The sequence below is a fragment of the Saccharomyces cerevisiae genome, chromosome V (assembly GCF_000146045.2).
Source record: "Saccharomyces cerevisiae S288C chromosome V, complete sequence".
In the NCBI taxonomy this organism is placed as follows: domain Eukaryota; kingdom Fungi; phylum Ascomycota; class Saccharomycetes; order Saccharomycetales; family Saccharomycetaceae; genus Saccharomyces; species Saccharomyces cerevisiae.
In genome coordinates this window covers 130,731-152,606 of record NC_001137.3, presented here as the reverse complement: position 1 = coordinate 152,606, position 21,876 = coordinate 130,731, and the positions used below count along the sequence as shown (strand labels likewise).

The 21,876-nt window shown below is 36.1% G+C and overlaps 12 protein-coding genes and 3 non-coding genes across 15 annotated transcripts, besides 12 other annotated features; 7 read left to right on the top strand and 8 right to left on the bottom strand.

Moving 5' to 3' along the window:
- Positions 1-502: 502 nt before the first annotated feature.
- Positions 503-527: a centromere (CEN5_CDEIII of CEN5).
- Positions 503-620: a centromere (CEN5; Chromosome V centromere).
- Positions 528-610: a centromere (CEN5_CDEII of CEN5).
- Positions 611-620: a centromere (CEN5_CDEI of CEN5).
- Positions 621-1,628: 1,008 nt separating this feature from the next.
- IRC22 (Irc22p) lies at positions 1,629-2,306 on the top strand (the record flags this gene model as incomplete). Its single annotated transcript, NM_001178816.1, has 1 exon — positions 1,629-2,306. One exon carries the CDS (start codon positions 1,629-1,631, stop codon positions 2,304-2,306), a length of 678 nt encoding a protein of 225 aa, NP_010915.1.
- Positions 2,307-2,592: 286 nt separating this feature from the next.
- Positions 2,593-3,885, top strand: WBP1 (dolichyl-diphosphooligosaccharide-protein glycotransferase; the record flags this gene model as incomplete). Its single annotated transcript, NM_001178817.3, has 1 exon — positions 2,593-3,885. The coding sequence occupies one exon, from the start codon at positions 2,593-2,595 to the stop codon at positions 3,883-3,885; it is 1,293 nt and encodes a 430-aa protein (NP_010914.3).
- A 122-nt stretch (positions 3,886-4,007) lies between these two features.
- On the bottom strand, positions 4,008-4,431 carry GIM4 (tubulin-binding prefolding complex subunit GIM4; the record flags this gene model as incomplete). Its single annotated transcript, NM_001178818.1, has 2 exons — positions 4,008-4,324; positions 4,413-4,431. 2 exons carry the CDS (start codon positions 4,429-4,431, stop codon positions 4,008-4,010), a joined length of 336 nt encoding a protein of 111 aa, NP_010913.2.
- Positions 4,432-4,627: 196 nt separating this feature from the next.
- YEA4 (Yea4p) lies at positions 4,628-5,656 on the bottom strand (the record flags this gene model as incomplete). The annotated part of the gene is made up of 1 exon (NM_001178819.1): positions 4,628-5,656. One exon carries the CDS (start codon positions 5,654-5,656, stop codon positions 4,628-4,630), a length of 1,029 nt encoding a protein of 342 aa, NP_010912.1.
- Positions 5,657-5,851: 195 nt separating this feature from the next.
- VAB2 (Vab2p) lies at positions 5,852-6,700 on the top strand (the record flags this gene model as incomplete). The annotated part of the gene is made up of 1 exon (NM_001178820.3): positions 5,852-6,700. One exon carries the CDS (start codon positions 5,852-5,854, stop codon positions 6,698-6,700), a length of 849 nt encoding a protein of 282 aa, NP_010911.3.
- Positions 6,701-6,766: 66 nt separating this feature from the next.
- Positions 6,767-6,929: an origin of replication (ARS510; Autonomously Replicating Sequence).
- A 343-nt stretch (positions 6,930-7,272) lies between these two features.
- On the bottom strand, positions 7,273-8,280 carry YEA6 (NAD+ transporter; the record flags this gene model as incomplete). Its single annotated transcript, NM_001178821.1, has 1 exon — positions 7,273-8,280. One exon carries the CDS (start codon positions 8,278-8,280, stop codon positions 7,273-7,275), a length of 1,008 nt encoding a protein of 335 aa, NP_010910.1.
- Positions 8,281-8,714: 434 nt separating this feature from the next.
- MIT1 (Mit1p) lies at positions 8,715-10,715 on the bottom strand (the record flags this gene model as incomplete). The annotated part of the gene is made up of 1 exon (NM_001178822.1): positions 8,715-10,715. One exon carries the CDS (start codon positions 10,713-10,715, stop codon positions 8,715-8,717), a length of 2,001 nt encoding a protein of 666 aa, NP_010909.1.
- Positions 10,716-11,714: 999 nt separating this feature from the next.
- YEL008W (uncharacterized protein) lies at positions 11,715-12,095 on the bottom strand (the record flags this gene model as incomplete). The annotated part of the gene is made up of 1 exon (NM_001348823.1): positions 11,715-12,095. One exon carries the CDS (start codon positions 12,093-12,095, stop codon positions 11,715-11,717), a length of 381 nt encoding a protein of 126 aa, NP_001335767.1.
- A 387-nt stretch (positions 12,096-12,482) lies between these two features.
- Positions 12,483-12,494: a regulatory region (One of four upstream open reading frames (uORFs) in 5' untranslated region of GCN4 gene, regulate translation).
- A 56-nt stretch (positions 12,495-12,550) lies between these two features.
- Positions 12,551-12,559: a regulatory region (One of four upstream open reading frames (uORFs) in 5' untranslated region of GCN4 gene, regulate translation).
- A 108-nt stretch (positions 12,560-12,667) lies between these two features.
- Positions 12,668-12,679: a regulatory region (One of four upstream open reading frames (uORFs) in 5' untranslated region of GCN4 gene, regulate translation).
- Positions 12,680-12,692: 13 nt separating this feature from the next.
- Positions 12,693-12,704: a regulatory region (One of four upstream open reading frames (uORFs) in 5' untranslated region of GCN4 gene, regulate translation).
- Positions 12,705-12,843: 139 nt separating this feature from the next.
- GCN4 (amino acid starvation-responsive transcription factor GCN4) lies at positions 12,844-13,689 on the top strand (the record flags this gene model as incomplete). The annotated part of the gene is made up of 1 exon (NM_001178824.3): positions 12,844-13,689. One exon carries the CDS (start codon positions 12,844-12,846, stop codon positions 13,687-13,689), a length of 846 nt encoding a protein of 281 aa, NP_010907.3.
- A 180-nt stretch (positions 13,690-13,869) lies between these two features.
- On the bottom strand, positions 13,870-13,941 carry YNCE0010W. The gene has a single exon. It is a non-coding gene; the product is annotated as a tRNA-Arg (tRNA).
- Positions 13,942-14,053: 112 nt separating this feature from the next.
- Positions 14,054-14,386: a long terminal repeat (Ty1 LTR).
- Positions 14,387-14,967: 581 nt separating this feature from the next.
- Positions 14,968-15,283: a long terminal repeat (Ty1 LTR).
- A 545-nt stretch (positions 15,284-15,828) lies between these two features.
- Positions 15,829-16,236, top strand: YEL009C-A (uncharacterized protein; the record flags this gene model as incomplete). Its single annotated transcript, NM_001348822.1, has 1 exon — positions 15,829-16,236. The coding sequence occupies one exon, from the start codon at positions 15,829-15,831 to the stop codon at positions 16,234-16,236; it is 408 nt and encodes a 135-aa protein (NP_001335766.1).
- A 431-nt stretch (positions 16,237-16,667) lies between these two features.
- Positions 16,668-16,995: a long terminal repeat (Ty1 LTR).
- Positions 16,996-17,109: 114 nt separating this feature from the next.
- Positions 17,110-17,182, top strand: YNCE0009C. The gene has a single exon. It is a non-coding gene; the product is annotated as a tRNA-Lys (tRNA).
- Positions 17,183-17,372: 190 nt separating this feature from the next.
- On the bottom strand, positions 17,373-19,487 carry GLC3 (1,4-alpha-glucan branching enzyme; the record flags this gene model as incomplete). Its single annotated transcript, NM_001178826.1, has 1 exon — positions 17,373-19,487. One exon carries the CDS (start codon positions 19,485-19,487, stop codon positions 17,373-17,375), a length of 2,115 nt encoding a protein of 704 aa, NP_010905.1.
- A 568-nt stretch (positions 19,488-20,055) lies between these two features.
- On the bottom strand, positions 20,056-20,835 carry UBC8 (E2 ubiquitin-conjugating protein UBC8; the record flags this gene model as incomplete). The annotated part of the gene is made up of 2 exons (NM_001178827.1): positions 20,056-20,707; positions 20,831-20,835. The coding sequence occupies 2 exons, from the start codon at positions 20,833-20,835 to the stop codon at positions 20,056-20,058; spliced, it is 657 nt and encodes a 218-aa protein (NP_010904.2).
- Positions 20,836-21,453: 618 nt separating this feature from the next.
- YNCE0008C lies at positions 21,454-21,525 on the top strand. The gene has a single exon. It is a non-coding gene; the product is annotated as a tRNA-Gln (tRNA).
- Positions 21,526-21,876: the final 351 nt, after the last annotated feature.

Below are 21,876 nucleotides of genomic sequence, written 5' to 3'. Positions count from 1 at the left end.
GTTAGTCTTGCTGTCTTCTAAATTTAGATCTCTTTCGTTGTTCGTCCATAAGGGTTCTTTCTTGATGCAGGATATGCATTTACGTTATTTTTTGTACGTCGTACTCTGGCTTATCGATGAATACAGACATTGAATAGCTAGTGATATTTTATCGGAAACGTGTACCGTGAAATGGTAAAAGTTTTGTTTGACTTTGAGCCAAAGTAGTTACCATGGTTGTTTTTTTCTTAATCTTGAAGGTAATCAGGATAAAGAGAATTACAACCATGTTCGTAGCTAAAAATCTCCTTATAGCTAACAACTGCTATTTATGTGCGGCTTTGTCAGCAGGAATTATACCGCATTTCCTTGATTTACTGTCTTAAGCTCACCTTCAACATTGTTTAGCAGTAACATTGTACTTTATTTTTAAGGAATAGTTTAGTTGAAACGCCAACAGTGGCTTGCACTAAACAAGACTTTATACTACGTTTAGTTTTTCTTTTCCTTTTCTTGAAACCTTTTTTTCTTTTCGGAAATCTAATACTGCTACAATTTTTATATATTTTTCAAATTTTTTATTTAATAAATATTGAAATAGAAAATGAAATTAAATTTATATTTTTTAAAAAGCACGTGATTAATTTGATGTTTCATAGAAATTTTAGTTTAATATTGAATCAGTCATTTACAGATTCATAGTTCTTAAATAAAACATATCTCGGACTTATGTAGCATGTAGGAGAGATGTATTTTTGCTTGGCCCTTTGTTTACCAATTAATCACATCTGCATTGAATGGGCTTGATGGTAGGCAAGCGTTCCCCTGTTAATGAAGAAACCCATTCAACAAGGAAGAAAAGTGGACTAATTTGATATTTCAATGTGTTAGTTAAAGCAAAAAGAATTCAAGAGTAAATATTTGAATTTACTTCATTTGTTAAGGTTAACAATTTAAGGTGTTGATTCTTTAAAATTATGTTCTCGCCATTCAATGACAGAAACATTACGAAGTGCTAGGAGGTATATTATTAATATGATAGTTTTTAGTTTATAATATTTGTCAACTCTAGTTGTTTACGCATTGAAAAGAAGTACGGTGTAATCAATATCATGAATATTTGAGAATAAAAAAACAGTTTTTGTTGCTGTCGGCCTATGGTGCTAGGGCTGACTGTTTGCTGATTTTTTCCTTCCGTTCCCTAATTCACAAAAAATCGATCATTATTTTTGATTTAGGCAATGGCAAAAATCCACGATATAATAAAAACCTGTGATTTCAAGCCTTGCAAACAGTAGACAAGCGCCATCTGTTTTCATTATGATGACTTTTATCATAGAGGATCTTGCCATTTATCGCTATCTATATATATTATATAAATACACTATACGATAATCACAAGCGCATGATTTTTGATAGTGATGTATGCTGCTTGACTACACGATGTATTCCGGGAATTTGGAAATGAGTTTATGCCTCCAGTTTATTTATTCATGTTTCGTAGTTCGGTAGTTCGGGTAAGTAATTTTGTCATTGAACGTTAAGAAGATTTTGGTGAAGTTTCAAATTCTGCAAAAACAATTACATACTAGTGGTTAAACAAAAGAAACAAGTAAAAGTTCACTGTCACTTCTTTATAGCTGGCAATTATGAGGTTTTCTATGTTAATCGGGTTTAATTTATTAACTGCCTTGAGCAGCTTCTGTGCTGCCATATCAGCTAATAATAGCGACAATGTCGAACATGAACAGGAAGTTGCGGAGGCGGTAGCGCCACCTTCTATTAATATAGAGGTGAAATATGATGTCGTTGGGAAGGAATCAGAAAATCATGATTCTTTCCTTGAGTTTTACGCGGAGGATACCGCTACCTTAGCCTATAATGTTACTAATTGGGAAGATACTAATATCACAATTTTTGGTGTCAACGGAACAATTGTTACATATCCACATGGTTATCCTGTGGCGGACATTACAGGTGCGAGTATTGGGCCTTACGAAATGGAGGTCAACGGAACTTCAAAATTCGGGCAAGACGTTACGTTAAATTTACCGGAAGGACAATACTTTTTAATCCCATTTTTATTAGCTTCTAGGTTCGATGAAATCGTGAGAATTGCGGCACCACCAACCCTATTCGAAATTGTTAGCCCACCTATTTCCTTTTTCAACCCACAATTTTTATCAGTTCAGGTCATCTTTCTAGCCATCATCGGAGGTGTAAGTTATTACTACATGAAGTCTAAAACAAATCAAAGACCTTCCAAGAAGAGTGCCACTGTCAAAAAAGTTGATGAATCATGGTTGCCAGAAACCTATAAAAAATAAAAATGGCGGAGTAAGATCTCTGGATGATGATAGGGGGCTCTCATTGTTTTATAGATACATATTAGTATACTACAATTAAAGATATCCCAATATCTACTTTCGATATTTTCAGGGCGGGTTATTGAATAATGCATTACCCTAAGCTACGCCTGAAAAATATCAAACACGCTTCTTGAAAAGAGAAACCTTTAAAGAGGTGTATAGTCAACTGAATTGGTTATAAAGTTGAATACTTTAACACAATTGACGGTGCAAATTTTGAATTATCCTTTTTTGATTATTTAGGATGCGGACCGATTGGAATTTTTTCTTTTGTATCCTTCTGCAGGCCATTTTCGTTGTGGGCACACAAACTTCAAGAACGCTTGTTCTTTACGACCAATCTACGGAACCTTTAGAGGAGTACTCAGTCTATTTAAAAGATCTAGAACAAAGGAATTACAAACTTGAATATTTAGATATTAACAGTACTTCCACTACTGTGGATTTGTATGACAAAGAGCAAAGATTGTTTGATAACATCATCGTTTTTCCTACCAAAGGAGGCAAGAATTTAGCGAGACAAATCCCAGTTAAGCAGTTGATTAAATTTTTTGAAAATGAAGGTAACATTTTATGCATGAGTTCTCCAGGTGCTGTTCCGAATACCATTCGTTTATTTTTGAATGAATTAGGTATCTATCCAAGTCCAAAAGGACACGTTATTCGTGACTATTTTTCGCCCTCCTCAGAAGAGCTAGTGGTTTCTTCTAACCATCTTCTGAACAAATATGTGTACAACGCCAGAAAAAGCGAGGATTTTGTTTTTGGGGAAAGTTCAGCTGCTTTATTAGAAAATCGTGAACAAATCGTCCCAATTTTAAACGCTCCAAGAACATCCTTTACTGAGTCCAAAGGCAAATGCAACTCTTGGACCAGCGGATCTCAAGGCTTTCTTGTAGTTGGTTTCCAGAACTTAAACAATGCTCGTTTAGTATGGATCGGCAGTAGTGATTTCTTAAAGAACAAAAATCAGGACTCTAATCAGGAGTTTGCAAAAGAATTACTAAAATGGACATTTAATGAAAAATCTGTAATCAAAAGTGTGCATGCGGTTCATTCACATGCGGATGGTACTAGTTATGACGAAGAGCCCTACAAAATCAAGGACAAAGTTATTTATTCTGTAGGCTTTTCGGAATGGAATGGAGAAGAATGGCTACCACATATCGCTGATGATATCCAATTTGAACTAAGACAAGTGGATCCGTACTACCGTCTAACATTGTCGCCAAGCGGAAACGATTCTGAAACTCAGTATTACACCACCGGTGAATTCATCCTTCCAGACCGCCATGGAGTGTTTACATTCCTCACTGACTATCGTAAGATTGGCCTGTCGTTCACTACTGACAAAGACGTTAAAGCTATCCGTCACCTTGCTAATGATGAATACCCAAGAAGTTGGGAAATCAGCAATTCTTGGGTTTATATTAGCGCCATTTGTGGCGTCATTGTTGCGTGGATATTTTTTGTTGTTTCTTTCGTTACGACTTCCTCTGTTGGCAAGAAACTTGAAACATTCAAAAAAACAAACTAATATATGTTTTCATATCCTTTATAATTCTTTATAAATGGCTCACATAAATACATAAGAGTACCTGATTGTGTTTATTTATATTTTTTGCCAAACTAAGTACTGCAATAGATTTTATATATGGTTTAGTTTTTAACGACTTGAATCTTATTGTCTTTTTTCCATTTTTCAAACTCTTTTGCAGTTTGTATTAAGGTTTCTTTCATTTTACTTATTGTACCTTCTATGTTTTCCTTCTTAGTTTCAAGAATAGGCAAACTCGTTTGAACATCACTTTCAACAAGTGCGCCACCTATCATCCTGTAACATTTTCTCGTCGGCTCAGCGTCTTTCAGTGTTTTTATGACTATAGTGTGTTCATCTTTGTCATGACCTAATTCTATGATTTTTGTTTGCAATTCTTCCAAAATTTGTTTGTATTCATTATATTTTGCTTGAAAGACTATACACAGAGAAAACACAAAGATTGTTAGTAAGATAAAATTGGCTACATGCATTTATTAAAACCCAGAGATCGAAATTTTGCATACCGTTGTTCCTTTGTTCCATAGCTGTAATATAGTTCTCCACTTCTCATGAATGAGTTTTAAAGATTAGTGAGTTTAGGTGATGAATTCTTTTTTTTTTTTTTTTCATTTACTTCCAGGCGGCAGCGTTCGCGATTTTATCTAAACTTACGTCAACACCACTAATATAGAGTTAAGGAACATACAAGTAGGATTTAAGGTTAGTTTATAATGTGTGTTCATTTACTTTTCTTTATCGCCCCCTTGTCATTTTGCCTGGGGTGAATTGATCCCAGCGAGTATATAAAGGCACCAAAAAAGACTAGGTAGACCCCGATGTAGCCAGTATATGACAAGTTATTATCGAAAAGTCGGACGCTCAGTAAAAGACTTATAAATTTTCTTACAAGTAATGTTATGGAAAGTGTCAGAGCGTTTGTTTTACTGGCGAGGATATTAACACCCTTGACGCAAAAATATTGTGTTAACACATTGAAAAGAAGGAGAGTTTCTTCTCGCGGGACTAGAATCTTCCCTCCAAAATTTGAACACAATATTCTTTCAGACTTTCTCATCACTCGATATTCGTGAATTAACTGCTTTCGACTAAATAGAAAGAGAGGTAATGATAAAAAATGACTGTAAAAGATATTCTCCTTCCAATGCTTTCCATATTTTTGATACGTACGTTCATTGTATGCTGAAAGTAAAGATGATGTGAATGATGAAAGTACTAGTATACAAATGCCAAAAATAAAAGTGAGATCTACAGATTGGTCACTTCCAATTTTCCACGCTTGCAGTTTCAAATCTTGGTACCGAAAATCAGCATCTTTGAATAATGAGGCAATTATAGCTCCAATGGTTAAAAATAGTGTTGATAAAATCTGAATCTTTGTATATTTCCTACCATTTAATAACCAGCATGTAAACATGGTTATTACGGTTCCGAAGCATCTGAAAACGATATGAATCGGAATGGATATGTTGTATTTAAATACGTTATTATTCGTCGTAGATGAAATATAAAATAAAACGACAGTAATGACATAAACGTGAAGTGGAGTTTTCAGAGGCTTGAAGTAAGGGAAAGGTTGATGAACATCCAGAAATTCGGGGAGTCCCTGACATGTAACAAATAAAAATTGACAAAAAGTAATGAGATTATTAATGCTGCCTGTTTCGTTGCTCATTAAGGTTTCAAATGTAATAACATTGGAGCAACAACCTCCGAACACTAGAGCGAATGCTTTTAGTGAGTTCCACATTTTTTAGATTCTCCCAATCCAATTACTTCCCTGCTTATTCTCAATTGAATTCTCTTCATTTTTTCTAACTGGAGTGCAAAGCACTGAATATTTTTACTTTGCGTCGGGAGCGATTGCTTCCTTAAAATATGACAATGAATATATAAAGGAAGAGTATGCGTAACCAAACCATAAGAAAGGCAGAGAGTGCCTAGCATGGTAGCAGACTTAACTAAAGGTATACTGAAATGGAAATCAAGAATAGAATTTGATGCCGTTGGAAGCAGTTCCTATTACGAAGAGTTAAAGGGCTTACCTCCCCTTGCATCCCATAAAAAATTAACACAGGCTGCTATCTTCAATAGCACGAAGTATGAGTTATTACAAGTAAAAAAAGACATTCTGTCCATCTATGAAGTTGTAAGTAGGGACATTGACGAGGAACGCAATCAGATGCAGCAAATTGAACTTCAACTTAAAAAGTCGTTAAAAAAGGTAGAACATAGTTACAAAAACGTCTTAAAGCAAAGGGCTTCTACTAATTGTATCAATGGAAATGATCGTCTATTGGCCAATGCGGAAAAAAAAATTGGCTCGTTAAATGAAGAACTCGCATGTGTCAATGATATTGTTTCAGATATTGTTAACAATTTGACCGCATTGAATGCAAACCTCCCGAAGAAGGCACAATTATTGAAAGATGACTCAATAAATGTGGCACATTATCCACTTCTTTTTGATTTCCTGCATAAATCTTGCCCGAAGAGTATTATCGCTACTAGTGAAGCTAGCATTCACGAAAATGCCTCGCCCTCTCCTCTTTTAGAACACGATGAATTACCAGCAGAGAGCATAAATAGTTTTTACGGGGAGAACGAGCTACAGAGTGATTCTTTAGCTCCACTTCAAACTCATGACGATAACATATCTAGTTGCAAAAAAATACTACCCCCAAAATTCAACACAACAAGTGGCCCTTCAATTGAAACTAATTTTGAAAATATTAGCGCAGATGGCCTCACATACACCAAATGTTCTTTAAAAAACTCAATATCTTTGACTTAAAATTTAACTTACATGTTAATGGTATGTAAGATATACTCTATATGTATTAAGCAGACTTTAATTAGTACTTAAGAATTGAATTAAAATAGGTTCGGGTAAAACGGATAGTTCTTCAAAAAATACTGTATTTCCAGCGTTTCTAAATAACAATAGCATTTGGGAAAACCTTCTTTTACTATTCGAACAAGAAACAGTTTTTTGTTTAGTTTTTTAATCTGGATATTCAGCAGCTATTTCGGCAGTGCACACCCGCAAGAAAAATATACATAATGCTACAATACTCCTAAAATATTATATAAAGTATGAATAAGGTTCAAGTCGTTCTCACGAGCCAAATGAACCTCAAATCTACATTTCTTCCCCTACGAAATGTAGTGAGATTCCTGGGATGAATAAATTCTTTTTTTGCTCTTTATTTGCAACATACTAAAGGTTTAAAACTACTTGATTTTGCGAGTAGCCCGACGTAAAGAGGAATACATAGTCAAGACAGGGGTCATGAGGTTGAAACAATTGCGAAAGATGCTTTTTACGACCCTCAGCTTGTGTCATGTACATTTTTCTGTTTCACTTTATTGAAAAAAAGTAGTTAAATACTTTTTAGAATATTCAAACGATACTAGTGTTACCACAGCAGCAGGTACTGTCCTTACCAAATTAGTTGCAAACCCAGAGTAAAAGCCGGCGAAGCCCTCTTGCCTATACGTAATTTTAATCAATGGAAGGAGATGGCGTTGAACAGTATTTGGAAGATCGGATTTCAGTTGCATTCGAGTTCGAAGTATTTCGTGAGGATAAGTCACGGTAGATGCTACCATTTTAGATAGCATAGAGGCCAATATTAATTTTTGAAAGTTTGAGCTCGTCACATCTGTCGATACGTCAGTCGATTCTGAATATCCGAACCTTATTTTTAAATTTTCATATAAAGGAAACTGTATAGCAACGTTCAGCATCCCCAGCAGGGCTGGTACTAAGCCGGCATAAAGAGCCTTAGCACCCTCTTGTTGAATGATCTTTCTAAATGTGTCTATGGTACCCTTATAATGGGTGGAATATTTACCGATACCTGTTTGCAGCATAAGTCTTGTTTTTACTACCCAAATCGGATTTGTCGCAACTGTAGAGATGGCACCTGCAGTAATTGCAGAAGAAGCGTTTGAGAGAAACGGACTATGTGGGAAAATATCGACCGAATATTTTCTACAGAAATCATAGACGGAAAAGTAAATCATCAAAGTAGGAATATAACCTAAAACCGTCGGCTGTAGACCTTTATAAAGCCCAGCAGCACCTTCATCCTTGAAAATAGTAGCAAATGTACCAAAAAACCCCTTATAATGTTGACTTTGGTGTGTCATGTTTTGGAGACCTTGTGCTTGTAATCTTGTTTTCGCAACGTCAAAAGGACAGACCAGCATTGCGGATAGTGCACCAGATAAAGCACCTGAAATTGCAGCAACTCTAGGGTCAGCATTCTTTTTCAGCCTATTTAGTTTTGTGGGAATCGCATAATTTCCATTAGCTAGTGACGCATTTTTTGAGTTTTCTAATGTCGTTTTATTGTCTCCATTATTCATTATATAGCCGTGATGTATATTCCGCTTTTCATCAAACAATGAAAATAAGTTGAGAACAACTAATTTCGATGTACGTCCAAATTATATGTTTATTTGCTTATATATCAATTTGCTTATCTTTTCCACTTCATTTTTCCACCAGCGCGAGTATGTCGAGAATCATTTTCGACAGCATCTTCAAAAAATACACTAAGCTATCTTTCGTAGAAAATGTTGACAGAGGGGATTCTTTAATAAAGATATTTTATGATGTCAAAAGGAATAGCTTTTTTCCATAGGCAAATGAAGATGAAATTAAAGGCATGATTACGTAAAGAAGCGAAGTATATAAAACTGTAAAATGAAAAATGATATAATTTTCATGAGTAAACCCGATACTCAAAAAGGCAAGGAGAAGAAAAGAAAATCGGAGTACTTTTTTAAAATATATTTACTTATTGTGTAGTAGTTGAAGTGTTTGTATTGAGGTTGTTCATCGTATCATTATTGGTGATGTTTAAGATATTATTGTTCGCGTGACCCATAGCGAAGTTTTTGTGGTCGTTGGGCTCTTGTTGATAGTGATGATGTTGAGGATCAGATCCAATAGTGCTCAAAGTGTGACCAGAGCTCATTATATTTTGTTGAGGCGTCGCTATTGGATATACAGTGGGCAAAGGATGTTGGTGCTGGTGTTGATACATAGACGGATTTTGAGCACTTGCCATGGCATATTGGGGGAATCCCTGGTAATACACTTGCGATGGAGTGTACTGAGAATTAGCGTATGCAGGATTTGATAGCATGGTGCCTGAGTTAGTGCTTGTAGCACCAGAAGGTTCTGCATTCGTATTTGAAGTAGTATTTTCTTGTGCCCTCTTGTATGCAGAAGCAGAAGAATTGTAATAAGGAACATTCACATTCATAGAATACACCGGATAAGGAGCTGTAGAGGTAGCAGAGCTTGCACTATTATTATTGGCTTGATGGAGTAGTGGCTGCATACTGGATACGGGAAGGACATTCTCGGCTGTACCAGGAGTGCCAGTAGCGCCTGCGGCTGCTGATGCTGATTGACTTTCAGTAGGATGCCCATAATAAGGGTGTTGAGTTGAGGAGGTGGAATAGCCTTGATTCTCGTTCGTTGAAGCGTTTGTTACAGGGTTTGGAGGTTGTGTGGTATAATAGTTAGGATTGTTTATCGGAATTGTTGTATAATAAAATGGATAAGAAATTTGTCCTTGTTGTTGCGGATTAATAAAGTCACCGGTGGTGTTATAAGCAAAAGAGGCGTTATGGAATCTATTTGGATTGTTACCGTTCCCTGCATTAGTATTGACATTATTAATATTATTAATATTATTATTATTGTTATTATTATTATTATTATTATTATTATTATTATTGTTACTATTATTACTATTACTACTGTTATTACTATTATTATTGTTATTATTAACATGTGTATTCATACCAGTAGCGTTAGTGTTATCAGGAGATTGAGTGATATAAGGTGGATTCGCCGTATACATCAAAGTTGTTGATGGTAATGCGGGAGCAAATTGAGTGATTGGGTATCCAGAGCTTTCATCATTTTTATAATAATAATTTTTGTTTGCACTAGTAAATTGATTACTGCCAGCAGCATTTATATTAGCACTATTGTTATTCGTGGAAATAACAGTATTCAGGGGAGTGGAAGAGTTGCTTTTATTGTTTATATTATTAGGACCATTACCGGTGGTAGTGGAATTGTTTTTCACGTTGCCTAAGGTTGTATTTCCCATCGCGACAATTAGTTCCTGTGAAGGTCTAACATCTTTCAAAAAAGGAGAAGCTTTAGGAGTCACTAGACAATTTTGTTTTATATCTTTTACAGAATAATAAGAGACAATATGTAAATTTTCAATCGAGTTGAATGGAGGTCTCTTCAGCTTCACAGATATTGTCTTCTTCACCAGGCCAGTATACTTTAAAGGTAAGTTCGAACGGTTTGATGGAGAAATGGAGGTGTCTTGCTCTGACTCAAAACTTGAATGGCCCATAGTAGGTGGCAAATCAAACTGGTGATTCTTCAAAGGAGGTAGCTTGATTTTCGACGAAGAAGGGTTATTTCTCGCGCCAGAAGTTCCATCCGTAATGACGGCGGAATCAGTACTGCCACTCGAAGTAGCATTAGCATTAGACCCGGCGTTTTCCTTGTCTAGTTCCTTGTATATTAGAAACTTGCCTGATATTCTTGATGGAGACCAAGAAACGCCATCAGTCCATCTCTTGATGCCCGATATCTCTTCAATAAAAACGAATATACTACCTGATACGATCAAATAAGGTCTTTCTATTTCATAAGGCCTTCTTGGTATATGCTTTAACTTGCCATCCAAAGTTGCTTGAAGAATAAGCAAAGCGTCATCTTCATCTTCAATGTACCCTTTGAAAGTAGGCTCGATATCCATTTAGAAATTTACGTTGTCCTTGTGTCTAGTTGAAATGTTGTTTTGTGGAAAAAGATGGTGATAGGAAAGATGATGCAGTACAGGTATTTATTTTATCCTAGTAACACAGTATAGAAATGGCGTACAACAGAGGCGGACCAAAAAAGAGAAGAAAATAGGCTATATTGTCGATAGTTGAGGCGAGATATTAAATAATATTGATAATCTTAAAAAAGACAAACAAACAATCAAAAGGCTACCGGTGAACAGGCTGTCTAATTCACAGATAGAAAATAAAAGGGTTCGAAAACAGAAATGGAAGGGAAACGATCGGGAAACGAAAAAATACAAATAAACAAAATAGCTTTCTCACTACCTTCTCTCTAGCTTAAATTTAAATTTGATGCAGTAACGAGGTTTTGAGTTGCGCAAAAAAAACACCAAAGAAGGGGCAAGATGAGGAAGATTCAGCCAAATTGAAACAAACGGCACATAACTGTACACACTTCGATTAAGAAGAAAAGATAGTAACCAACGAGAGCGCGCAAGAATTCAGCGTTAAAATTACAGTTACAATTACAATTACACTTACAATTTTACAGTTTACAGTTACAGTTGCCGGCGGAAAAGGAGGAAGACAGGCCATTTTTTGCCTCGTTAACGAACTTTAAACGTAAAAAATAAGAAATGTACGGAGACTGAGAGGAAAACCGACCTGCGGGACTACGTAAATTGGGAAAAAATAAACAAAAAACTACGCCTCCACCCACACCTTCCGAATAAATGGGGGATTTGTAGGAAAAAAAAAACGCAAAATTTTTTCTTGTTTCGGTGAGTTGGACAGATCATTGCATACGTAGAAGACTTGCATCTTCTGTTCTTCGTCATCAAAACGTCTGAGTTGGCTGGCTCAACACCTCAGAATTAACCCCACGCGGGCAGTCTGATATGGATCGTGAGACCCAGCAAACGTGGGGGTATAACTACAATCTATTTTAGCCCACTGTTACCAATCGAAGCTTACAAACAACCAACCAGTGGCGCTATCGTCTCATCCATTATCCACACGTTGCTGTGTCGACTTGCCACGCTACATGACATTATCTTTGATAAACAGATCCACGGCATGTATTCAAGCTGTAGAACAGAAATATTGCCGTGTTCCGTTACCGGAGAACAATCGATGATGCCCCCATACCCCATACCCCATGCGTGGACGCACAAAGCACCCATACCTTTTACAATGCCGAACACCACCGGCATCTTGTAAAAATTAGAATTATTTGTCCGGGCGTTGACAATGCCTTTCTTGACATACACACCGCCTCTCCAAACGCCAATCTCCAGCCAATTAAATTGAACTGCTTTCGAAGATCTTCGGGGAATAAAGTGCATGAGCATACATCTTGAAAAAAAAAGATGAAAAATTTCCGACTTTAAATACGGAAGATAAATACTCCAACCTTTTTTTCCAATTCCGAAATTTTAGTCTTCTTTAAAGAAGTTTCGGCTCGCTGTCTTACCTTTTAAAATCTTCTACTTCTTGACAGTACTTATCTTCTTATATAATAGATATACAAAACAAAACAAAACAAAAACTCACAACACAGGTTACTCTCCCCCCTAAATTCAAATTTTTTTTGCCCATCAGTTTCACTAGCGAATTATACAACTCACCAGCCACACAGCTCACTCATCTACTTCGCAATCAAAACAAAATATTTTATTTTAGTTCAGTTTATTAAGTTATTATCAGTATCGTATTAAAAAATTAAAGATCATTGAAAAATGGCTTGCTAAACCGATTATATTTTGTTTTTAAAGTAGATTATTATTAGAAAATTATTAAGAGAATTATGTGTTAAATTTATTGAAAGAGAAAATTTATTTTCCCTTATTAATTAAAGTCCTTTACTTTTTTTGAAAACTGTCAGTTTTTTGAAGAGTTATTTGTTTTGTTACCAATTGCTATCATGTACCCGTAGAATTTTATTCAAGATGTTTCCGTAACGGTTACCTTTCTGTCAAATTATCCAGGTTTACTCGCCAATAAAAATTTCCCTATACTATCATTAATTAAATCATTATTATTACTAAAGTTTTGTTTACCAATTTGTCTGCTCAAGAAAATAAATTAAATACAAATAAAATGTCCGAATATCAGCCAAGTTTATTTGCTTTAAATCCAATGGGTTTCTCACCATTGGATGGTTCTAAATCAACCAACGAAAATGTATCTGCTTCCACTTCTACTGCCAAACCAATGGTTGGCCAATTGATTTTTGATAAATTCATCAAGACTGAAGAGGATCCAATTATCAAACAGGATACCCCTTCGAACCTTGATTTTGATTTTGCTCTTCCACAAACGGCAACTGCACCTGATGCCAAGACCGTTTTGCCAATTCCGGAGCTAGATGACGCTGTAGTGGAATCTTTCTTTTCGTCAAGCACTGATTCAACTCCAATGTTTGAGTATGAAAACCTAGAAGACAACTCTAAAGAATGGACATCCTTGTTTGACAATGACATTCCAGTTACCACTGACGATGTTTCATTGGCTGATAAGGCAATTGAATCCACTGAAGAAGTTTCTCTGGTACCATCCAATCTGGAAGTCTCGACAACTTCATTCTTACCCACTCCTGTTCTAGAAGATGCTAAACTGACTCAAACAAGAAAGGTTAAGAAACCAAATTCAGTCGTTAAGAAGTCACATCATGTTGGAAAGGATGACGAATCGAGACTGGATCATCTAGGTGTTGTTGCTTACAACCGCAAACAGCGTTCGATTCCACTTTCTCCAATTGTGCCCGAATCCAGTGATCCTGCTGCTCTAAAACGTGCTAGAAACACTGAAGCCGCCAGGCGTTCTCGTGCGAGAAAGTTGCAAAGAATGAAACAACTTGAAGACAAGGTTGAAGAATTGCTTTCGAAAAATTATCACTTGGAAAATGAGGTTGCCAGATTAAAGAAATTAGTTGGCGAACGCTGATTTCATTTACCTTTTATTTTATATTTTTTATTTCATTCTCGTGTATAACGAAATAGATACATTCACTTAGATAAGAATTTAATCTTTTTTATGCCAATTTTCTTAAGTAGAATTTTACACCACGCATTTATAATCTGCCGTATGTTCTGGTATTTACTGGTTAGGAATAGATAAAAAAAACACTCACGATGGGGGTCGAACCCATAATCTTCTGATTAGAAGTCAGACGCGTTGCCATTACGCCACGCGAGCATTATTTATTGAAAAAACTTCTCAGCTGACTCCACCATATTAACGTGTTATAGCTAATGCTGGAATGAAACTTTAAAATATCGCCCTATTTAGGAGTACTCATGTTACTAGTTGAGAAATGGGTGAATTGTGAGATAATTGTTGGGGTTCCATTGTTGATCAAGGCTATAGTATTATGTATACAGCATATACTAGAAGTTCTCCTCATGGATATAGGAATCCTCAAAATGGAATCCATATTTTTACATACTAATATTACGATTATTCCTCATTCCGTTTTATATGTTTCATTAAATTCTATTACATTATCAATCCTTGCATTTCAGCTTCTTCTAACTTCGATGACAGCTTCTCATAACTTATGTCATCATCTAACACCGTATATGATAATATATTAGTAGTATAGCTACTAGTTGATAGACGATAGTTGATTTTTGTTCCAACACTTTGAGTATGACAGGGAGAGAAGTTTTCTTGGACAACCTAAGAGATTGTTTTTCCTTTCCATATTGTGAATAAAAATATAGAAATCAAGAATGCAAACGCTAAGGTTTAGATATAAGTTAGATTTAGATTATTAACAAATATCGAAAAAGTGATAAAATAAAGGTTCTGGCGTTAATGCCTCTTTTATTACCATAATCCTAAACAAATTTTCAAATAGCCCATTAGATGTACTTTCAGAAATACCTTTATTCGCAATAATGGAATCATCATTCTTATTCCCCTTACCAACTGCCATTATGCTACGCATGATCCCTGAAAATACGAGGCTTATTAATAATACATCTCTATTGAGCTATTCACAACAACACTTATTTCATAAGAGATGCTTACTGGCAACTATTTTCGTCTTTGGCAAAAGAATCAACTATTCATTTTAAGCTAGAGAATTCAAAAAGGATAGTCATTTGTACTCTCTTAACCGTCTGAAAATAATAGAAAGTTGTATTCATTTCGCTCCCCTTCACTTTTTATAGTATCTGCTTTGTAAGAATTCTGGAATTGAACGATATCAGGTATACATGGGAAATGAATTAATATTTGGAAACATTGAGTTTGCGTTCTTAATGAAAGGTTCAGTTATCAAGTAAAATACGCTAGAAATTCTCCTTGGGATTAGATAAAAAAATAATAAACTAATATTTCAACATATTATTTCTTTTCCATTTTATACGTCTTTATTCATTCATCATATTATGCTATCAATCCTTGCATTTCAGCTTTTTCTACATTCAATGACTACTTCTCGTAATTTGTGTTATTTTCTTACACAATATAACATAGTATTAAAGTGATTAGAACAGTATTTGGTAAATGGTAATTGATTCCTACTTTCACAATACAATATGCGCTCGTGCTTCTTTAATGTGAATGTAACTGAAATCTATGCAGCCGAACTACATAGGTAATCAGATCTTATACAAACACGTTGTCAATTCCTCATTGAAAGAAATTTCTGATGCCTTAACTGATCGCTTCTTCCTGATGGATATCCTTCATTCGTTCTCATACGTTTCCAATTTGTTGCTTGTTCCTATCCGATAGCATGTGTCGTTGTAGACTTTTTTACAATTGGTGAAAGCGGATTCCATAGCTACGGATGTATCCATTATATGTGCACCACGCATTTATCTAACCAGCAAAACATATTATATACAATGTCTTAAAAAAACGAGTAGACACAGACTGATACTTTCCACTTACCGCTCAATCGAAGCACGTCATCGCTAGTTAAGAAACGCCCTAATGCTGTCTTTTCTCTTCAAGTTATGTTTCAAAAATAACCTCAAATTGGTGCATTTCAGCGGCTAATACTGTACATTTAAAAAACTGATACTCTTTATTCATGAATGAATTGCTATGATGTAACCTGATCTCTACTGGATGAACACCTTACTTAAAAAATATAGAAAACAACGTTATGCCTGGCTTCGGTTCCTTCTGTTTTCCAAAATTGAAGGTTCTCTGCCAGTTGCCCTCAGAATTTTATTGAGTTTGCAACCATTCTGCTGTAACATTTACAGGAAATATTATCAAGAAAATAAGAAAGTGAAGAGCACGTCCGGAAACACAGCACTTAAAATAATAGAAAAGCTCGAAAGCCTCGTCTCTAACCTCCGTTTGAAATACTCCCAAATGTTTTCATTACTTTTTTTACATTCATACAACTGTCTGCAATCACTCGCAACTGAGACTTTCCGGATTATTAAAAAGAGAGAAAAAAATTTACTATCGCTACTTATACCTGGTTCCTGCATCGAGATCGCTCGACATTTCGTGCTGAAGGAATAATAAAGTGATACCAGATATATCGAATTTTCCTCATTAATTTTAGAAATTACAATGAAAATATTTGAAATTCTACATGATGAATATTTCCCCATATTTTTGATCGATTTTCTTTTTCTGTCACATTACGAGAGACAGATGAACGTTGAGATATTTCCTCTTTCATTATATACGTTTCACTCTTCTCTCATTCCATTATATTTGATAATTGTTTCTCGAATTTACGTCTCATCTTCTTACGTTCTCCTTGATATACACCAGTAATATAAATACTAGTCGATAGGTGATGGCGTTTCATTCTTATTCCAACACATTATGATCACTGTGCTTCAGGGTCACTAACTTAGTAACTGTTGGATCTTATCCTACCGGCCGATAATTTACGTCATCTATCAATACTTTATGTGAACTCATAGATTACCGCCTCTAATAACTGTTGGAATAAAAATCAACTATCATCTACTAACTAGTATTTACGTTACTAGTATATTATCATATACGGTGTTAGAAGATGACGCAAATGATGAGAAATAGTCATCTAAATTAGTGGAAGCTGAAACGCAAGGATTGATAATGTAATAGGATCAATGAATATTAACATATAAAACGATGATAATAATATTTATAGAATTGTGTAGAATTGCAGATTCCCTTTTATGGATTCCTAAATCCTCGAGGAGAACTTCTAGTATATCTACATACCTAATATTATAGCCTTAATCACAATGGAATCCCAACAATTACATCAAAATCCACATTCTCTTCAATAACCCTAATTATTCATTACTGTTGCAATCAATGAACAACCAATGCTTCGTTTTAGACATACACAGACAGTATAGGTTAAACCTTGGAAGAGATTTTCCCAAGAAAAAAGCCTTGTTGGCGCAATCGGTAGCGCGTATGACTCTTAATCATAAGGTTAGGGGTTCGAGCCCCCTACAGGGCTTTCTTTTTCTCCGAAAATAAGAAAAAAGCATCAGCAGTAATGACAGCTCTGCTATTCGCCCAAAGTCAATTATTCTTTAACCCCAAGTTACTTTTTTCTTTTTTTGTTATGTACGTTTAGATATCTACCAATACATGAAGAGAAAAAAATTATTGAGTCTTGATTTTCAGTAAGCAATATAGTATAGAGTTCATTCTTTTAAGGCAAGCACCAAAGCGACTCTACTAGGAATATAAACTTGGAGGAAGTTCTTCCTGTTGTTCCATTCCAAATCGGTGGTAAAGAATTCGGAACTTTCGTTGATTCTGTTATGTCCACCAAATTCAGCACGATCTGAGTTCAACACGATGTGATAAGTACCAGCTTTTTCGACACCAACTCTATAATCGCTGTAGCTGTTTGTAGGATGGAAGTTGAAAATAAACAACAGATTATTTCTTTCAAACACAATCATTTTGTCACCTTCATGTTTTAATGAAACATAAGCCTGTTTCGTGTTCAGCCACTTATGCCTTTTCTCACATAATTGCATTGATCTATCAAACTCATTTAAATTCTGGTAACGCAGTAAGGGATCATCAGCCAAATTAAACTGCCTACGAGCATACTTGTAGCTATCGCCATTGTTAACATTAGGGAAATCCAACCATTCTGGATGACCGAACTCATTACCTTCGAAGTTCAAATAAGCCTCGCCTCCCAGCGAGTGAGTGATCAGCCTAATCATCTTGTGTAGAGCAATACCACGGTCAATAACGATGGATGGTTCCTTCAATACAGTCATATCGGTGTACATAGCGGCATCCATCAACCAAAACGCTAATGTCTTATCACCAACTAAAGCTTGGTCGTGCGACTCACAATAAGCAACCACTTTTTCACCATATCGTCTATTAGTTAAAGTGTATACAATACTTCCCATCTCCCATTCATCATCTTTCTTCTCCTTGATTAGTTTGATCCACATATCAGGCAAAGCCATTGCTAATCTGTAGTCGAAACCAGTACCACCTATGGAGCGGGGTAAACATAAAGTTGGATAACCAGAGACATCTTCTGCAACAGTTACAGCCAGATTTGGCAACATTTCGTGAACCAAATCATTGGCTAACATTAAATAAGCTAAGGCTTCATGATCGACGAAGGACCTGTCACGAGAAAGATATTCGTTATAGTCACCGCTAAAAGACCCACCGGCACCAACACCATGATGAACGTATAACATTGATGTGACACCATCGAATCTAAACCCATCAAACTGATAAACGTCAACATAAAATGCCAGGTTTGCTAATAAGAATCGCTGCACTTCAAATTTTCCGTAATTAAAAAGACGGGAATCCCACAGCGGATGCTCACCCCTACCGGAGCTTATAGAATGGAAATACTGATGATCAGAACCGTCAAACATGTTCAACCCATCCTCGACGTTTTTAGAAGCATGGCTATGAACTACATCCAATAAAACTAGGATGCCCATAGAATGTGCAGTATCAATCAGCTCCTTTAATTCCTCAGGGGTGCCGAAACGGGAGCTCGCCGCAAAAAAATTGGTCACTTGGTAGCCAAATGATGCATAATAAGCATGTTCCATAATAGCCATTAATTGAATTGCATCGTAGCCAAGATATTTGATTCTGGGTAAGACCTTCTCAGTAAATTCTTTATATGTGGTTATCTTTGGTTCTGGACTCGAAATACCGACGTGGGCTTCATAAATCCTTAAGGAATCTACAGATTCACTAAACTTTGGCCTTGGATGTACAAATTTGTAGGGGTTCTCTGGATTCCAAAACCTACCTTCATATGCGGGCCCGAACTGTTTAGAAGTTTCCTTAGAAGGCTGTGTAGCCCTTGTGATCCACGCAGGTAAACGAAAGATCTTGGAACCATCTGGCAAAATAAACATGACTTTAATCTTCGAATCATGAGGGATGGCGAAATCGCCGTTAGGTAAAGGATGAAGTGTGATTGTAAAATTTCCAAATTCGTCCTTGTTCTTGAGCTCATGAGATGTGGTATCCCAGTTATTGAAATCTCCCACTAGAAATGCACGTTCCGCATTGGGTGCCCACTCTTTGTAAGTGATTTCTTTGGTTTCCGGATTGGCATGCAACCCATATGACTTGTATGAATCTCTAGCAAACTTACTGAGTGACTGATACGAACCATCAGGCGTAGCATGAGTTATGTCGTACAACCACTTGTCAGCTAGGTATCTTCTTTCAGAAAGTACATCGGCAAACGGTTTCAACCATGGATCAAATTCTACAGCCCCTTTGACATTATCTGGAATGTTGTACATTTTATTCTTGACGGTTCTTTATACTTGGTTTGGTGTTCTTAAATAGTAACAGGAAGTTATCAGGGAAAAAAAATGTAGGAAAAGCCTGCCACTTTTATACACCATAGATAGACTCATGTCGTTATTGGAAAATGGAAAGCCTTCCTTGCTTCCTTGTTTCCTTGTTTGCTGGTGTCACTTGGCTCGACTACCTTTACCGTTGCAACAGCCCCTTGGACAAAGCTTATTTGGCCCCCACGAGAACGCGGGGAAAGATGATGCCGTAATATAGGCAAAAAGGGGTATTGCGGAAGAGATAGTGAAAGCTCATCAGAATACAAAACATTATTGCTTTCTGACTATCACATTGTTGATGAGTGCCCTGCCCTTCCCCTGGATGACAGACTACAGAATTCACCGTTCAGGAACAAGAGCAAAATTGAGCCCGCAGGCCACTAGCCCACAGAGATCCTTGTAGTTGCTTGATAGTTGTTTGTAATTATAGTCGTACGTGTGGTATAGTATGCCATCATATATACTTATACATACATACATATATATATATATATATATATGTGTGTGCTCGAAATTATTGATTTGCGACTTCGTCGTAGTCATCGTCATCACTGACATCTATGTCACTTAGATCCTCGCTTAACTCATCTACGCTATCATCGCCACTGGAAACACCAGTGCCATCCATATCTTCATCAGAATCACTGTCCTCTTCTTGTAAATCACCGCCGCTATCACTGTCATCGCTATCATTATCTCCGCCAAACATTTGTTGGTACTTTTCCTTTGTAGCATACTTGTCTATATACTCTTTGATTTTTTCCTCATACAGTTTTTTATCTCGTAATTGCAATGTGGCAGCTTCGTTATTCAAGGGATCGCTACCATTAGGCTCCTTTAATAAACCTGGTATCATCCACTCCACTATATTTATCAGATCATATAAAGGCGACCATGTAGAGTTAATTACGTCCAAACATATGGACCCCGATGCGATATCAATGTTAGGATGGAATATCTTGTTAACGAACCCTATGCTTGGCGACTTGTATGGGTAATTATCCGGCAACTCTACATGTAACCTCCAAACCCCATTTTCGTAGGGTGTATCCTTTGGTCCCAAGAACTTTACATGAAACTCTTGCATGCTATCATTGATTAAATCCACTTGATGATCACTCATCAACAGTTTCATAACATCTGTCTCGATCCTTCTTTTAGAGCTACTGTTTCATTAAACGATATCTTTGAAGTTCATTGACATTTTCTTTGTTAGTGATCCTCATTCTATGGCATACTTTCTCAGAAGAGTGATATATAAATATACGTATATATCTTATCAAACATACCTCATCTTTCGTATTACGCTCCTTTCTTCCAATATTCCTTATGAAATACTATTAATATTTTGCTCTTACTTCTAAATTATATTCGAAAACTATCTCGCTTGATAATTACGGATTACACTATTTATCAAATGTGGCAGAACTGGAAATCCTACCTATGCTTTACGTTAGTGATACTTAAGCGCAGATAGCTGTTTCCGGTGCTCACCCTTTTTTTTTTTAATTCCACTGCTCCGGGAGCATTACCCGGTGGACGAAGCTCAACCTACTATTATTAAATAAGAAAACGTAAGAATGTATATTTACGCAGATGTGCACACGAGCATTGAAACAAGGATTAATGTGCCACTGATAGAATTCAGACTGCTGTGTGATTAAGAGGAAAACAAATTATCGTGAAGAATCGTTGATTCGCCTTTATATATTCTTGTATTCTTTAAGAGACATGCATTGCGATAATTTCCCCATGATATTCTTAACCTTATGAAGGGTCAGTCTACTGGAAGGTGCATGAAATATGAGTGAACGTATTTTCATTAGCAGATGAGAGACACCGGGATTAAAAAAACTATGTGAAGAATAGTGTTGATATATGATAAAATTATTGTGGAAATCAATAATTAAGAGGTTTTATAGTGTAGTGGTTATCACTTTCGGTTTTGATCCGAACAACCCCGGTTCGAATCCGGGTAAGACCTATTTTTTTCCCCCGCTCAGCTAACTTGTATTTTTAATAGATCTCCCACCATCAGAGGACGAAGAGAGAACTGTATTATCAATTGTGTTTTATTACAATATATTCTAAAAACGAAGATATAGATGTTATCTAGAATTGGTTTTTGTATGTAGCCCTTCTCTCCCGCTTTCTCACTTTTTGAACATTACCTCACTACAGTTGCCATTCAACAATGTAACGAACATTATCCGTAGGTAAAATTTACGACACTTCAAACTTCTAGAAGGAAATAGGCATATACTACGGAACAAAGACAGCCTCTTATTCGTTTTTAAGTTTTTTCTTCTTTTATTAACAAAAAAAAAAATAAAAT